A 17852-nucleotide genomic window follows, 5' to 3' on the forward strand; every position below is an offset into this window, starting at 1 on the left:
ATATCTGTATATACACATATTAACAAATAAATATATATGTATATAAACATATACATATATATTTTTAGTTTAAAACACAGTCTTCATAGACCACTATGTAAAGGCACTTTTCAGTGCAGTTTTTTTCTAACATCCCACATCCCCTCACTTTAACCCCTTATAACTGCTTCGTGCAGTTTTTTTACAAAAAAATAAAGATGCTCTTTTTTTTTTTTTTAGAAAAGAAACTGTACACTTTATCATGGGGGCTATTGGGCGACATTTTCTTAATTAACCACAGATCTGACCTCTAGTTAATTATGCTTAGCATAAAGTGCTAGTGCGAGCTTGCCGTAGCATTAACCAGCCACTTGTAATGTTTGTTTGTTTAATGTGCGCTCCACTTGTAATGAAGCCCAATAGGTTCCCATAAAACTACTGTTCTCAGTGATTTTCACATAGATTAGCTGTACAAGAATGGGGGTCAAATATTTTGCCCAAAATTATATATTTCAAAGCTTTTCTAAACCATGGGTAAAAGAATCCATATATTAAGGGGTTACATGTGGAGTTAATATATCCAAGCCAGTTTAATGCATCAAACAATACTTCAGGAGTGGAAAAATTAAAAAATGGATCAATTATAATTGTAATAAAGACAGGGAGCCAACAAGTAATAAAGACTCCCATTACAATACCTAATGTCTTTGCAGCTTTTCGATCTTGTTTCTTAGAGAGCTGAGTGGTAACTTCCTCTTTCGGTTTCCCAGTCATATTTTTAAGGATTTTACTGTGTTTTTGTGATACAATAAATATTTTTATGTAAATTCCAACCATTACTGATCCAGGAGCAAAAAAACATGCAAAAAACATTATTACAGACCATAATTTATTAAATGTAATAGGGCATAAGTTAAAGCATTCCACCAATATCTCATACCCATCTATTCCAGACACATGGGAGTTTGTTATAACCACTCCAAAAGCAAATATAGCAGGTAGTGACCAACAAAAGAATACCATTCTCTTTATTACTGAAATGGTCATTTTAGAATGGTAGTGAAGTGGGTCACACACAGCATAAAACCTGTCAATTGCAATAGAACATAGATGAAAGATTGAAATAACACTAAGCATCAAATCAAAACTATAGTGAATCTTGCAAAACAGGTTTCCGAAATACCAGCACCTTTCCACAGATCTGACCATACTATAGGGCATTATGATGAGGCCAAGGAAAAAGTCAGTGGCAGCCATTGAAAGAATAAGAAAGTTGGTTGGTGAATGGAGTTGTTTAAAGTGAGTAATGGAAATTATTATTCCCAGGTTCCCAAAGATAGTAACTGTGGTGCAGGCAACCAAGAAAAAATACATTGACACACGTTTACCAAAAGTCCTTTCTGTCGGACAGAAAAATGAGACATTTTCATATTGAGGACATATTGTATTATTTGTATTCATGCTTCTAGATAATCTTGAGTAAGGCGTAAATCCAGTAAATTCAGCACTCTAAAATGATAAATAAAACATACAAAAATTGACATTAAAAATGATGAGCATTCCCACAGTAAGAAAAAAAAAATGCTAACATTTTCTCTAGTTGCCTGATGTATAAAATTTGGTGAACTTTTTACAGAATCAGTAAAAACATGTTCAAGGGATAGTAAAGTCCAAATTAAACTTTCATGATTCAGATAGGGCATGTAATTTAAACAATTTCTAATTTACTTTTATCATCAAATTTACTTAGTTCTCTTGGTAATCTCACTTGAAAGCTAAACCTAGGTTGGCTCATATGATAATTTCAAAGCTCTTGAAGGCTTCCTCTTATCTGAATGCATTTGACAGTTTTTCACAGCTAGAGGGCGTAAGTTCATGTGTTTCATATAAATAACATTGTGCTCATGCACATGGAGTCAGCACTAATTGCCTGAAATGCAAGTTTGTCAAAAGATCTGAGATAAGGAGGCAGTCAGCAGAAGCTTAGATACAAGGTAATTACAGAGGTAAAAAGTATATTTCTATAACAGTGTTGGTTATGCAAAACTGGGGAATGGTAAATAAAGGGATTATCTATCTTTTTAAACAATAACATTTTTTGGTGTTTACTATCCCTTTAACAAACAATCTATTTAAGCAAATTAGCTATTGATTTATTTTTCAGCTATAGTTAATTATAGCAATACCATTATATCTGGAAATACTCAAAGGTCCACACACCTTGTTTTAAAATAAAAGTTATTTGTTACTACAAATAACAACATTATGGTCCCCCTAAACTAATTTTATATGGTCACAAAAGCAAATGTAGCTGATTTTTAATATCAGTAGGTAAGTTAGTCCCTGGAACCATGACGATGTCCATATCACATTAATTCCATTCCATAACCATGCGTAGATAGGGGTCGATCGTAGTTCTTTAGAAAAACTTATCAGATCTTATATTTCTATAAAAATACCCATAGACTTTAATAGAGATATTCTGTTGAAAATCATTGCATAAGGATTGTCTACCGTATATGTCTTTATATACAGGGCTTCAAATGTCCACTAGTCCAGACGAGTAAGAAATTGCAGCAGACAAGTAGAAAATTTGACTCTTTAACATTGAGTGGACTAGATACATTTTACCCCTGACTAGTAAACTATTGATATTCCCCAATATATATATATATATATATATATATATATATATATATATATATATATATATATATATATATATATATATAAATATACTGCTGTAGCAGCTTAACTTACATTTAAACATCTATATATTTTTTTAACACAAAATATATTTTTACCATCTTTATCGCATTATTTTAAGTAGAGTGTCCGTTTAACTTTTTACATTATTTTATATTGTGCATAAATATTCATCAATATGGATTTTTTTTTATTTCGGATCAATAATCATAGTAAGAGTCACAAGTAATAGGGGGGGCTATTATGTCTTAAGCTAGAAAGTCACAATCAAGCTGCTGACGACCACTTGTCAACGTTGACACAATCAAAATCATTAATTTTTCATTGTTACATTACACATTACAAGTGGCTGGTTATTGATGGTTAATTTTATAAATGTGCCCCAAATGCCCCCAAAATACAGTGTAGTTTATTTTATTTTTTAATAAAATAACAACACTAAGCAGTATTTTGGGGTTAAAGTTGGCAGGAGAGAGGTGTTAGAAAACAAAAGTTCCTTTACATTGTGGTCTATGGGAACTGTGTGTTCCCAGTAAATATATATATATGTATATGTTATATATGGTTATATACATATATATTTATGTCAAGCAAAGTTTAAAAATCGTTATATCCTGAAACGATTTGCAAGCCTGTGATCAACCCTATTATGAATATGAGCAGCTTTAAAATGTTTTGAGACATTTAAGGTCAGCACCTAATTTGTCCTAGAACTGTGCATGTATATTAATCCCCCATAAAAAATGTTTAATTAATGAAAATATGACATCTTTGTAATAAACAGTCATTATTTATATTTCAAACTTTTGACATAAAATACATCTAAATATTGTTCCTTACTCCCTTAAGAGGCTGGAGCTCAGATATTGTATTTAAATATGCTGCAATTTGTCTAGCTGTCTAGCTACATAATAGACAGTGATTGCTTAGAGCATAGGCACCTGCAGGGTGGGTTGGGATCACTATTTTCCCCTTCATAGTGGCTTGCTCACTTGTGTGCCCCAATTATGATCATGCCTCTCACTATATTCATGTTTCCCAGCAGTTAACCTGCCTTTAACCTAACTGTATTCATCTAAGTGAGTGACAGCTATAATGTGTGTTGTGTTAGTTATTTATATGTGATCTTTACCTACTGGATCTTACACCCAGGCCTGTTTGGGGTTAACTGCTCATGTTACTGGATGTAAACCCAGCTTTCTGTGACTGACAGGTGAGCACCTAGAGCTGTAAGTTTTGACAGTGGCATGGGATATGCACCCATTTGCCCATTCCAGTTTTTTAAAAAAAACCTTTGTTTTGTTTATGTATAGGAAAGATTACAAATGGCTTTGACACTCTTATTTGAATTTGAGCATGTTTGGTTTAAAGCTAGTATGTTTAGTTCTAGTTTTGGTGCTGAGATATGAGGTCTGAACGAGGCACCTGAGCCAATCACCATGTAGCAAAACGCTGTAACTAACATACCACTTTACATTTCTAATTTAGCTGTATGCATATACAAACTATTTTTACTTGCCCACTCACTGCAATGTCTTACTTCTCCTGAACTATGTAAATAGACACATATAGGTAAATGCCCTTCTACTATTGGCCCTGTACCTGAAATGTATACAAATGTGTATTCATCTATACTATAATCGCGTTTGTAATGCGTCCGTTGGTGTCGCCAGTTGCGCACGCATCCTCAAAGGAATGTTGGCTGCGCGAGGCTGCCAAAAGAATGTTGCATCCAGGTGGATTCCAAAAATGGCAGGGTAGTGAAAGAATCCATTTTCGGAATCCACCTGGATGCAGCGTAGGCAAACTAAGCAGCATTAAGAAAAAAAAAACACCTACACGAAGTATGAAAAAAAAAAAAAAAACTACCCGCACAAAGTATTAAGAAAAAAACACATAACCGCCCGCACGAAGTATTAACAAAAAAAAACTAACGCTTAAACCGCCAAACCCCCACTACAGAAACTACATAACCCTTAAACCACCAAACCCCCACAACACCAACTAAATAAATTACAAAATTAACCCCGAAACTGCCAAAACCTACAACGCAAACTACCTAATTATACTATTAACCCCTAAACCGCAAACCACCCACATCGCAATAAACCTAATTAACCTATTAACCCCTAAACCGCCAACCCCCTACATCGCAATAAACCTAATTAACCTATTAACTCCTAAACCGCCAACCACCCACAACGCAAATAACTAATTTAATTAGATAATTAAGTCCCCTAACCTAACACCCCCTAAATTAACCCAATTACATAAACTAAACTACAATTAAAATAAAAAATGCTAACATTAATTTAAAAATAAAACCTATCATTAAATTACAAAGAAATAATCTAAAATTACAAAAAATAAAAAAAGTCTAACATTACAGAAAAAATAAACAAAATTGTCAAAAATAAAAAAATAAACCTAATCCCTATGAAAGTAAAAAAGCCCCGCCAAAAAATAAAAACACCCCCTAATCTAAACTAAACTAAACTACCAATAGCCCTTAAAAGGGCCTTTTGTAGGGCATTGCCCTAAGTTAAACAGCTCTTTTACATTTAAAAAATACCAAGTCCCCCCTAACAGTAAACCCCCCACCCACCAAACCCCCCAAAATAAAAAACGTAACCCTAAAAAAACCTAAACTACCCATTGCTCCTAAAGGGGCATTTGTATGGGTATTGCCATTAAAAGCCAATTCAGCTCTTTTACTGCCCTTCAAAGGGCAATCAGCTCTTTTGCAGCCCAAAAAACCCTAATCTAAAATAAAAGCCACCCAAAAAAAAAAAAAGTCTAAGCCCCAAATAGGTACTCACCATGCCTGAAGTCCAGCGGAGAAGGTCTTCTTCCAGGCGGCTCCATCATCTTCTATCTTCATCTGGAGCAAAGGCGGTGCAGAGTGGAGGTGCGGAGCTGGCTCCCCTGATGTAGTGGTCCTCAGCAGCAGTCTTCAGCGGGGGTCTTCAGCGGCGGCGGTCAAAAGCGGCATGGGCGCTCCTCTTCATGCGATCATCTGCTGCACACTGAAGATTAAATGCAAGGTACCCCATATTTATAGGGATACCTTGCAATCCTATTGGCTGACATTTTTAAATCAGCCATTAGGATGAGAGCTACTGAAATCTTATTGGCTGATTTGAACAGCCAATAGGATTTCAGTAGCTCTAATCCTATTGGCTGATTTCAAAATTTCAGCCAATAGGAATGCAAGCTACCCCAAATTGAATGCGGTACCTTGAATTCAATTTTCAGTGTACGACGGAGATCAGATGAAGAGGAGCCTCCACGCGGCTTTGGACCACCGCCGTTGAGGACCACCGCACAGGATCCACATATCGGGGAAGACCGCTCCGCACCGCCTTCATTGCCGGACTTCAGGACTGGTGAGTACCTATTTGGGGCTTAGTCTTAGGCTTTTTTTTTTTTTTTTTGGGGTGGCTTTTTATTTTAGATTAGGGTTTTTTGGGCTATAGAAGAGCTGATTGCCCATTTAAGGGCAGAAAAAGAGCTGAATGCCCTTTTAAGGGCAATGCCCATACAAATGCCCCTTTAGGGGCAATGGATGGCTTAGGTTTTTTAGACTTAGTTTTTTTATTTTGGGGGGGTTGGTTGGGTGGAGGGTTTTACTGTTAGGGGTACTTTGTAATTTTTACATGTAAAAGAGCTGATTTCTTTAGGGCAATGCCCTACAAAAGGCCATTTTAAGGGTTATTGGTAGTTTATTGATAGATCAGGGGGTGTTTTTATTTTGGGGGAGATTTTTTATTTTTATAGGGGTATTAGTTTAGGTTTAAATTTTTTATTTTGGATAGCTTTGTTTATTTTTTTCTGTAATTTTACATTTTTTAATTTTGTAATATTAGCTTTGGGTTTGTAGTTTTTTAAACATAGACTGTCTTCTGGGCAGGCTTATCGCCTAGTATCTGTAAAATAAGCAGATAGTTTGGAGGCTACTTCCGACAACTCAGGTCTCTATTCATCTGCAGACAGCTGATTGGTACCCTGCATAATCAGTCTGGCACTACAAAGCCATTTTTATATAATAGGCTTTTTTTTGTTTAAAAGTGTTGCATTAGTGCATAATGACTCCTCTTACTTACCTTTCCAATGCCTTTTGCAGTGACCCTGATGAAAGGGAGGATGGCAAAATTTGATGCATTACTGATAACATCATTGTATGACATCATCGGAGGTTTATGGCATTCCTAAAACGTGCAGAAGATATTGAGCAAAGGCACAGCTACTTAGTATGTGTAAAATTTTGCAAAAATATTACTGGGTAGAAAATATAAGTTTAGAAATGGTAGTCTATACTCCATACTGATTGTTGAAGAAGGGAGAAGCTTGAGGCTCCTGAAGCACTATGGATTTGTAGCATGTGATCATGAATATAACACACACACAAACATACCCACATACACAAACACACACACTAAGACACACACACATACATACTGTATATACACACATACACATATACATACACAAACATACCCACAAACACAAACACACACACATACTCACATACACACATACATACTCACCACAAACACACATACACACACACATACCTGAACATACACACACACATACATAATCACCACAAATACGCATACACACACACATACATACCTGAACACACATACACACACACATACCTGAACACACACGCATACACACACACACACATATACATACACACACACATACCTGAACACACACACATACATACTCACACACATACACTCAGACACACACACATACTCACACACACACATACATAAACACATACATACTCACCACAAACACACACACACATACATACTCACACACACACATACATACTCACACACATACACACACACACACACATACACACACATACATACTCACACACATACACACACACACATATTAGCCTAAAAGTAGCAGTTATTATGTGTAATTATTGTCATTTATTGAAATTGCTATTTTATGCTCACGTTAATAGCTATCATCTGTCTGTATGTCTCTATCTGTCTATCTATCTATCTATCTATCTATCATCTATCGAAGAAATACATTATTACAGTAGATCAGATATAGGTTAACATACAATAAAGTCATATACATTTATTATCATTTTAATCTTTCAGTTTAACCTTGCAGCAATAAAAATACAATACCAATCAAACTTTACCTTACAAATCCTTGCAGATTTTGGAATGAATAGCACAAGGCAGTAAAATGTAAATTGTTCCTTTCTTTTATATAATTTCATACAAAATCTCATGAGAGTTGCAGCAGCTGGAGAGAGATAACCTTATCCAGACTATCGCTGAATCTGTGTAAAGATTTCTCTTGTGGTTAATGAAGGAAAGCCAACAAAAGTCTTTGTAAAAATATGTTATAAGATAGATTATAGATATAAGAATCTACCCTACATATAATTTTATGATATCTTGATACTTTGGCATGTCACAAAAAATAATATAAAAAATGTAATTTTTTAGGGCAAGATTACAAGTGAAGCGCTATCGACCTTGCTAGGAGCGTAAACGTCATTGTGAGGTTGTGGTGTCCCTTTACACTCAAATCCATAGTACAAGTTGAGCGCTATAAAAATGACCGCAAACTTGTTTGCTCGAACTCGCAGTAATTTACGCTCCGCATATTTTCTATGTAAGTAGCGCTTGTATTACAAGTTTAAACTAAATGCGATTGTGCGCACGTAATCGCATTTGTCGCTCAAACTTTTAAAGCAAGCTTAAAGTTTGTGTAAAGAGTTTGTCTAGGTGACAACGTTACACTAAAATACACTGATAAAGGGACATAAAACAAGTTGGGAAAGAGACAAAATATAATAATATATACTTTAATTACTTTACCTGCAAATAGTGGTATTTGTTTAGGTTTAAATTTTTTATTTTGGATAGCTTTGTTTATTTTTTTCTGTAATTTTACATTTTTTATTTTTGTAATATTAGCTTTGGGTTTGTAATTTTTTAAACATAGACTGTCCTCTGGGCAGGCTTATCACCTAGTATCTGTATAATAAGCAGATATTTTGGAGGCTACTTCTGACAACTCAGGTCTCTATTCATCTGCAGACAGCTGATTGGAAATCATTGAGAAGCAGTGCATTTATTAAAATAGCCAGTAGGTGGAGCTGTCCGCTTGTGTTGAAGCAAAGCCAAGCAAGCTGAAATTAATCAGTTTAACCAGACCTGAGCTATCGAGCAGATTTCAAAGGAACAAGATCTTCCTGTCTATAACTCAGTCCAGATTGGAATGCATAGAAATAACTGTTTGCAGAAAAATGCAAGTGATGTCTGTGTTTTGTGAATATTTTATTAGGTTTATAATTCTGTTTAGCAAATGTTTTTATTCATTTAACTTAGTTTAATTATATATTTTGTGTTGTGTGATTATTTTATTAGGTTTATAATGCTGTCTAGCATTTAAAGTCTTCATTTCAAAGCTTTAAAAATAATGTATTAAGTGTTACTTATGACAATTTTGAGAGGAACCTATCTCCCTCACTTCCCATTGACTTACATTATAAACTGGGTTTCAATTTACAACGGTTTTGATTTACAACCATTCCTCCTGGAACCTAACCCCGGCGTAAACTGAGGGCTACCTGTAATAGGCTTTTTTTTGTTTAAAAGTTTTGCATTAGTGCATAATGACTCCTCTTACTTACCTTTCCAATGCCTTTTGCAGTGACCCTGATGAAAGGGAGGATGGCAAAATTTGATGCATTGCTGATGACATCATTGTATGACATCATCAGAGGTTTATGGCATTCCTAAAACGTGCAGAAGATATTGAGCAAAGGCACAGCTACTTAGTATGTGTAAAATTTGGCAAAAATATTACTGGGTAAAAAATATAAGTTTAGAAATGGTAGTCTAGACTCCATACTGATTGTTGAAGAAGGGAGAAGCTTGAGGCTCCTGAAGCACTATGGATTTGTAGCATGTGATCATGAATATAACACACACACACAAACATACCCACATACACAAACACACACAAATACTCACATACACACATACATAAACACATACATACTCAACACAAATACGCATACACACACACACATACATACCTGAACACACACACACATACATACCTGAACACATACACACATACATACACACACACACACACACACATACTCACACACATACACACACACACATATTAGCCTAAAAGTAGCAGTTATTATGTGTAATTATTGTCATTTATTTAAATTGCTATTTTATGCTCACGTTAATAGCTATCATCTGTCTGTATGTCTCTGTCTGTCTATCTATCTATCTATCTATCTATCTATCTATCTATCTATCAAAGCAATACATTATTACAGTAGATCAGATATAGGTTAACATACAATAAAGTCATATACATTTATTATCATTTTAATCTTTCAGTTTAACCTTGCAGCAATAAAAATACAATACCAATCAAACTTTACCTTACAAATCCTTGCAGATTTTGGAATGAATAGCACAAGGCAGTAAAATGTAAATTGTTCCTTTCTTTTATATAATTTCATACAAAATCTCATGAGAGTTGCAGCAGCTGGAGAGAGATAACCTTATCCAGACTATCGCTGAATCTGTGTAAAGATTTCTCTTGTGGTTAATGAAGGAAAGCCAACAAAAGTCTTTGTAAAAATATGTTATAAGATAGATTATAGGTATAAGAATCTACCCTACATATAATTTTATGATATCTTGATACTTTGGCATGTCACAAAAAATAATATAAAAAATTAAATTTTTTAGGGCAAGATTACAAGTGAAGCGCTATCGACCTCGCTAGGAGCGTAAACGTCATTGTGAGGTTGTGGTGTCCCTTTACACTCAAATCCAAGTACAAGTTGAGCGCTATAAAAATGACCGCAAATTTGTTTGCTCGAACTCGCAGTAATTTACGCTCCCCATATTTTCTATGTAAATAGCACTTGTATTACAAGTTTAAAGTAAATGCAATTGTGCGCACGTAATTGCATTCGTCGCGCAAACTTTTTAAGCAAGCTAAAAGTTTGTGTAAAGAGTTTGTCTAGGTGACAAAGTTACACTAAAATACACTGATAAAAGGACATAAAACAAGTTGGGATAGAGACAAAATATAATAATATATACTTTAATTACTTTACCTGCAAAGTTATACAGCAGTGCCTCGCCATTAACCCTTTCTTTTTAGTTTCTGAATTGAAAATCTCTAACTCCTCCCACACATTTCCTTTAATGGCTTTATCTATATCTATTGTTGTTTTGCTAGAATGCCAAAATGCATAGGGATTATCTTCTGGAGCATGCCTAGAAGCTGTGAACTCAGTTGAAATACAATGCGTGTGTCTAAATACTGATATGGAGGGGTGGAATTGACTGCTCCAGGCATCTTAGCTATGTAATTCATTTTGCTTATTTTTGAAAATTATTTTAAAATACTTGCCAGCAATTTTTAAACAATTTTTCATGCAAAAAAGCCTTTTTAGGATATGCACATATCTCAACCTGTTTTATGTCCCTTTAACTCCTAAACCACTATCCCCTCACACTGCAAGATACCTAAATAAACTATTAACCCCTAAACCACCATCCCACCACATTGCAAACTATCTAAATAAAGTATTAACCCCTAAACCGTAATCCACCACATCGCAAACTACCTAAATAAATAATTTACCCCTAAACCTCCATCCCCCCTCATTGCAAACTAATAAATGATTAAACCCTAAACCACCATCCCCCCACATTGCAAAGTTCTAACCCTAATATCTCAACCCCCTAACCTAACACCCCTGAACTTAACCTAAATTAAAGTCCCACTAAATTAACTAAAAAAATCCTAACTACCTTAAAATAAAAAAATACATGTAAAATTAAAAAAAAAAATAATAATCTTAACTGTAAAAAAAAACCTACATTACAAAATTTAAAAACCCCTAACACTACAAAATAACAAAAAAATAAATTACAAAATAAAAACCTTACAGAAAATAAAAAATATTGTTAAAGAAAATAAAAAAAATTACAAACAAAAAAAAACTACCAAAAATAATTGACATTAATCCTAATCTAATACCCCTTAAAATAAAAACCCACCCCAAAATAAAAAACCCTATTCTAAAAATAAGCTACAAAGGGCATTGCCCTAAAGCAAACAGCTCTTTTGCCAAAAAAAAAACAACAACCCCCTAACATTACAACCCCCCACACCATCAACCCCACCAAATAAAAAAAACCTAACTCAAAAAACCCTAAACTACCCATAGCCCCCAAAAAGGGCATTGGTCTTAAAAGGGCATTCAGCTCTTTTGCTGCCCAAAAAAACCCTAATCTAAAAAAAAGCACCAAACACCCCCCCCCCAAAAAAAAACAAATAAATCTAACCCCAAAGCTTTTTCCTTTCATTCTAATGACTGATTTGAATTTGAAGATTCAAATCAGCCAATAGGAATGCAAGGGTACCCTGTGCAGTGTGCGGCTGGAGACCGCATGAAGAGGACCTCTGTGCTGAAGGTCTGAAGAGGACCACCAATGTCGCCAACTGGCCACCACCATTGCCGCTCACCTCGCCGCCGCCATTGAGATGTAGATAGAAGATGGACTGCCAGAATGAAGATGTAGGAAGATGGACCCGAGATGAAGATGGAGCACCGCTGGGATGAAGATGGAGTGCCGCCCATCATCATTGGCGAGAACCAACTTTGGGGTTAGATTTTTATTTTTTTTATTTTTTTGGTGGTGTTTTATTTTTTTTACATTAGGGTTTTTTTGGGGCAGCAAAAAGCTGAATGCCCTTTTAAGGGCAATGTATAACCAAATGCCCTTTTCAGGATAACTGGGTAGTTTAGTGTTATTTTTTTTGGGGGGGGGGGGTTGGGGGGGTTATTTTTTTATTTTTTGCAAAAGAGCCGTTTGCTTTAGGGCAATGCCTTACAAAAGCCCTTTTAAGAGCTATTGTAGTTTATTTTTAAAATATTTTTTTTTTTGGGGGTGGGTTTTTATTTTAAGGGGTATTAGATTAGGATTAATGTTTATTATTTCTAGTAGTTTGGTTTTTTATTTTCTGTTATTTTAGGATTTTTTTATTTTCTGTAATTTCTATTTTTTTTTATTTTCTGCAATGTTATTTTTTTCCCCCAGGTAATCTCGGGTTGTTTTTAATTTAAGTTTTTTTTTTATTTTCTAATGTTAGTTGTAGGTTTTTTACAGTTAAGATTATTATTTTTTTAAATTTTACAGGCAAGTTTTTTTTATTTTATGGTAGTTAGGATTTTTTTTTTAGTTAATTTAGGGGGACTTTAATTTAGGTCAAGTTAGGGTGTGTTAGGTTAGGGGGTTTAGATATTAGGTTTGAACTTTGCGTTGTGGGGTATGGCAGTTTAGGGGTTAATAGTTTATTTAGGTAATTTGCGTTGTGGGGGGATGGTGGTTTAGAGGTTAATTGTTTATTTAGGTAGTTTGCTTTGTGTGGGGATGGCAGTTAAGAGGTTAATAGTTTATTAGGTAGTCTGCGATGTGGGGGGTGGCAGTTTAGATAATTTTACAGTAGGGGCTTATAGTGATTGAGGTTAGCGCACGAGTAGGTTGTTAAAAATTTTTTTTACTTTTTATAATCATTGTGCTAGCGGTTACCCTTTCCGCTAGTCGTGTTTACGCAAGAGCGAAAACTTTTTTGCTCAACTTGTAATTTCAGCGTAACCCGACTTGCGCAAAAAGCTTAAAGGGACATTAAACCCAAATTTTTTCTTTCATGATTCAGATAGAGAATACAATTTTAAACAACTCTCTAATTTACTTCTATTATCTAATTTGCTTAATTCTCTTGATATTCTTTCTTGAAAAGCAGATCTAGATATGCTCAACAGCTGCTGATTGGTGGCTGCACATAGATGCCTTGTGTGATTGGCTGAACCATGTGCATTGTTATTTCTTCGACAAAGGATATCTAAGGAAAGAAGCAAATTAGATAATAGAAGTAAATTGGAATTTTATTTAAAATTGTATTCTCTGACTGAATCAGGAAAGAAAATTTTGGGGTTTAATGTCCCTTTTTAACACTCGCAGTGTTTTTTTTGCGATTGTGAAAAACAGATTTGCTGCGCGACTTGTAATCTTGCCCTTAATATGTAATAAAAGCTTTTTAAAGAAAGCATAAAGATTTGGAATTACAACCAAAAATACTTTATTCTAAAAAGAGCAATGATTTTGTGAGATTCCCCTACTATAAACTAAATTCTTGTTAAATTTATAAATATAAAATTGTTTGTTCTGACATTGCTAAAAAATATCAATAGAAGTTATCTGGCCTCAAATTAGAACTAGGTATACAGTGTAAACATAAATTAACAACAGAGTTCATAATCCAAATACTTAAAGCTTTTACTTGTTTGTGAATTAATTAACTGAATATCATCATGTTGCATGAAGTATGTCAGTGTGTCTTTTTTTTTACTCACCCATACTCCCTTCTGCAATTTAACACAGCACTAGTCTTTAGTGTGTGTTAACTGCTAGTAAAATGAAAGCACAAGTAAACTGTATCTGTTTGTTCATTTGCAGATCAAGTTATCATGGTCTACACAATTTATCATGTTGTAGAGGTTAGGTTAACCCCATGGACAGATGGGGTCTGTGCCTTAAAAATGTTTCACCTACCAAAAGCCTAGTTAATTTTCCAAGCTGTATAGATGGGTGTTCCCTTGCTTAGCAATTTAATTAATTGATCCACCTCTATATTCTCACTGCTTTAACTGAACTCACAGTGACAAATGCTTGTTCCAGATTACAAGTTCAGTAATACAGAAGGAAGGTATTTTAAAAAGCACTCTCGTCACTGCGTGGACTTTGCATGCATGGAGGCGTGTTCCCTATAAAACCTCTTCACAAAGGCGCGATCATGATTAAGAGTCTCTTAGGAAGATACAATGGCCAGATTACAAGTGAAGAGCTAATGGTAGCTAATGACAGCTAACATTAGCACGCAAATTGGTATTGCAATTCCATGGTAAAATAGATTTAATAGAGTAGGTTCCAGCTAAATATTTCTCTCTACTCACTCTATACTTACTTTTTCTCTACAAATTCACCTGCTCTATTTCTAGGAGACTTTAATATCCCCATTGATAACTCATCTGCCCCTGCTGCCTCTAAACTTCTCACTCACAAATTCCTTTGGTCTCTCACTATCTACCCTATTCCCTACTCACTGCAATGGACACTCTATCAATCTAGTATTCTCCTACCTCTGCTCTGTCTCTGATGCCCCCTGTCACCCGTTTCCTGTCTCAGACTACCATCTGCTCACCTATAATCTTAAAGTACAGGCAAAACCTACATGTCCCCCTCGTCCTCGCACATGTAGAAATCTGCAAGCTGTGGATCCTCTCCAATTTTCCAACCTTATTCAAACACTCCTCCCCCACACTTCCACGATATCCTGCCCTGACCTTGCTACAACCCACTATAACAATACTCTCTCCTCTACACTTGACATTCTTGCTCCTCCCCAACTACGCAAAACCCCACATTATATTTATATACTTTTTACCTCTGTGATTACCTTGTATCTAAGCCTATGCAGGCTGCCACCTTATCAAAGTACCATTTACAGTCTTGCATTTAAGTCAATTAGTGCTGACTCATGAATAACCCCACATGAGTGAGCACAATATTATCTATATGGCATATATGAATTAGCATTGTCTTGCTTTGAAAAGCTATAAGAGGTGGTTAACAGGGGCTTAGAAACAGGCAGTTATTTAGACGTTTAATGGTTATAAGTATATTAATATGTTGGCTATGCAAAGCAGGGGAATGGTTAGAAAAGGTGTTATCTATCTTTATAAACAATACTAATTTTAGAGTAGACTGTCCCTTTAAGTTTTCTGCAACAATAACGCATTTTTAGCAAATGCTTTAAATTTTAAAAGGCAAGGCATTTTCAAATATGGATTATGAGGGGCAATATAATGTTCTAAGTCTATTGTGATTCCAAGTTTAAAGGGACAGTATACTATAAAATAGTTTTTCCCTTAATGTGTTTCCATTTACTTTTTTTACCTGCTTTTTAAGGCTTATTTATGTATATGAATTAGCTGATTTTGTGTTTTGAAGCCACAACCTAAAAAAATGGGTTGAGCTTGTAGGTGTAATCAGATCTCATTACTTTATCACATTTTGTACATATACTTGCTTCTTTACCTTATGTATGTCCATAAACCAATCACCAATACTTGGAGAGAGCAATGGAAAATTAACATTTTATTACCGTATCTCTTCTATAAGCCACTGGGAGTGTAATTTCTTCTACTGGTTGTGTTAACACAACTTGGCCTTGGGGCCAAAAACTTTTAGGATGGGTGGGGATAGCACAGGCTAAATAAACTATTTCAAATACCAATATAAGGGTAATGGAAATACTTGTAAACAATTGAATACAATCCAGCAGGTAAAGTGGATCATTGGGAACAAATTAAAAGGGAGAACATTTTTGAGTAAACTGTCCATTTAAGTAATTCATCAATCAATCAAGATTAAAGGGGTGGGGTGGGGACGGTGAATGTAAAGAGGAGAGGAGGAGCTTAGTTATTGATTTTGTGCTTTTGGATGTAGAAAATGTGACAAATGTAGCTAGTGACTTAAACAATCATAAAATAGAATAGATTTGGTGCAGAGTTAGAATTGGGTGTCATCTTCATATAGCTAATGATGAAACCCACAGGTTTTTATTAAGAAACCAAGGGATCATGTGTAGACTAAAAAGCAGAAGGAAGAGTAAAACTGAGTCTTGTGTCACTCCGATAGAAATTGTTAAATGGTTAGATGACGTGCAAGAGAAGGATATGCCAAGAGTGTGTGTGACACATAAAATATATGTGCACAATTGTATAATGTTTTATGCAATTTTCATGTTTCATATTAAAAGATGTTTGTTTAATTGTATTTGTTTTATATTGTGCTTGTAATAATTTTCTATGAAAATGCAACTCTCTGTTGTGAGAGCATAGGACTCCTATTTTGTAATAATTTACTATGAAAATGCAACTCTCTGTTGTGAGAGCATGGGACTCTTATTTTGACATGAACATGATCCTGAAGGATTGTGGGAGATCATGGGTGGAGCAATGAGACTGTTTTTGTTTTACCTCATAACCATTAAGGATTCTGTGAAGTACACACCCATTCTCCTTATTATTTCCTGTTTTAACAGGTAACATTTAATCTGCTTACTGGCCTCCTGAATGGGGTCTGTAACAGATTATTTGGGGCTTATCCTGGAATCAGTGCTTGATTGATTGCAGAACACCGGTTCGCAAAATTATGATCTTCGGGACCAACAAAGTATGAATGCAGTGGCTGTATTCAAGAAAAATCGTCTGTGAAAGGAGTGGCCTGGCTGGCTGGCTGATGGATGACAGTGACGTGAGGGATCGTGAGAAGGGTCGTTATGTTGGAAAAAGTACGGAAGAGACTGGTGTGGGACATCAGAAAGAAACTTCTCACCTTTTCCGCTGATGAACTGTTTCAGATTGCCCAGAGCATATGTCCAGTACCGGACAAAGACATTTCAGACCTTGACAATAGTATCACAACAAATGCACAACCATAATAACACACAGTTTAGAAACCATCCTGAATGGTCCATGCAGTTACCGTCAGAGAAGGTACTCTCCCTAAGGGACCTCTCCTATCTCCAGCGTCTCGAGTTTAAAATACAAGGAGAACAAATTGGCAACTACACATCTGACATCACATACACATGTGCCTTTCACAGAGAAGAACTTTCCTGAAGCATATCAGTCTGATCCTGACTTCACAGTACAGTCCAGCCCCGAAATACCAGGCAACCCTCTCTGAACGATAGAAACAGCTAAACCCCAGATGTACATTTTGGCCTATTGTGGGCCTCATTAGTGAGGTGCAGCCATATCCCTCTAGGCACACTAAGCAACGGGTTCACGTCTGGATTCCTGCATCACACTTAGGGAGACTTCTCTAAGTGTCATAATCTGCATAAATAAAAGGAGAGAAGCGCTCAACCTGGGAACGAACAATAGCATAATAGCTTGTTCTATGGCTAGTTACCACACAAGAAGCAGCCTCTTTTTTTCTCTGTGTCATGCCTTTCACAGAGAAGAACTTTCCTGAATCATATCAGTC

At 35.4% G+C, this 17852-nt stretch overlaps 1 protein-coding gene across 1 annotated transcript; it reads right to left on the reverse strand.

Moving 5' to 3' along the window:
• Positions 1–423: 423 nt before the first annotated feature.
• LOC128657729 (trace amine-associated receptor 3-like) lies at positions 424–9457 on the reverse strand. The gene is made up of 3 exons (XM_053712131.1): positions 9374–9457; positions 6789–6893; positions 424–1488 (listed from the first exon to the last, which is right to left on the reverse strand). The coding sequence occupies exons 1-3, from the start codon at positions 9455–9457 to the stop codon at positions 424–426; spliced, it is 1254 nt and encodes a 417-aa protein (XP_053568106.1).
• Between the last annotated feature and the right edge of the window lie 8395 nt (positions 9458–17852).

Source organism: Bombina bombina, chromosome 4 (assembly GCF_027579735.1).
Source record: "Bombina bombina isolate aBomBom1 chromosome 4, aBomBom1.pri, whole genome shotgun sequence".
In the NCBI taxonomy this organism is placed as follows: domain Eukaryota; kingdom Metazoa; phylum Chordata; class Amphibia; order Anura; family Bombinatoridae; genus Bombina; species Bombina bombina.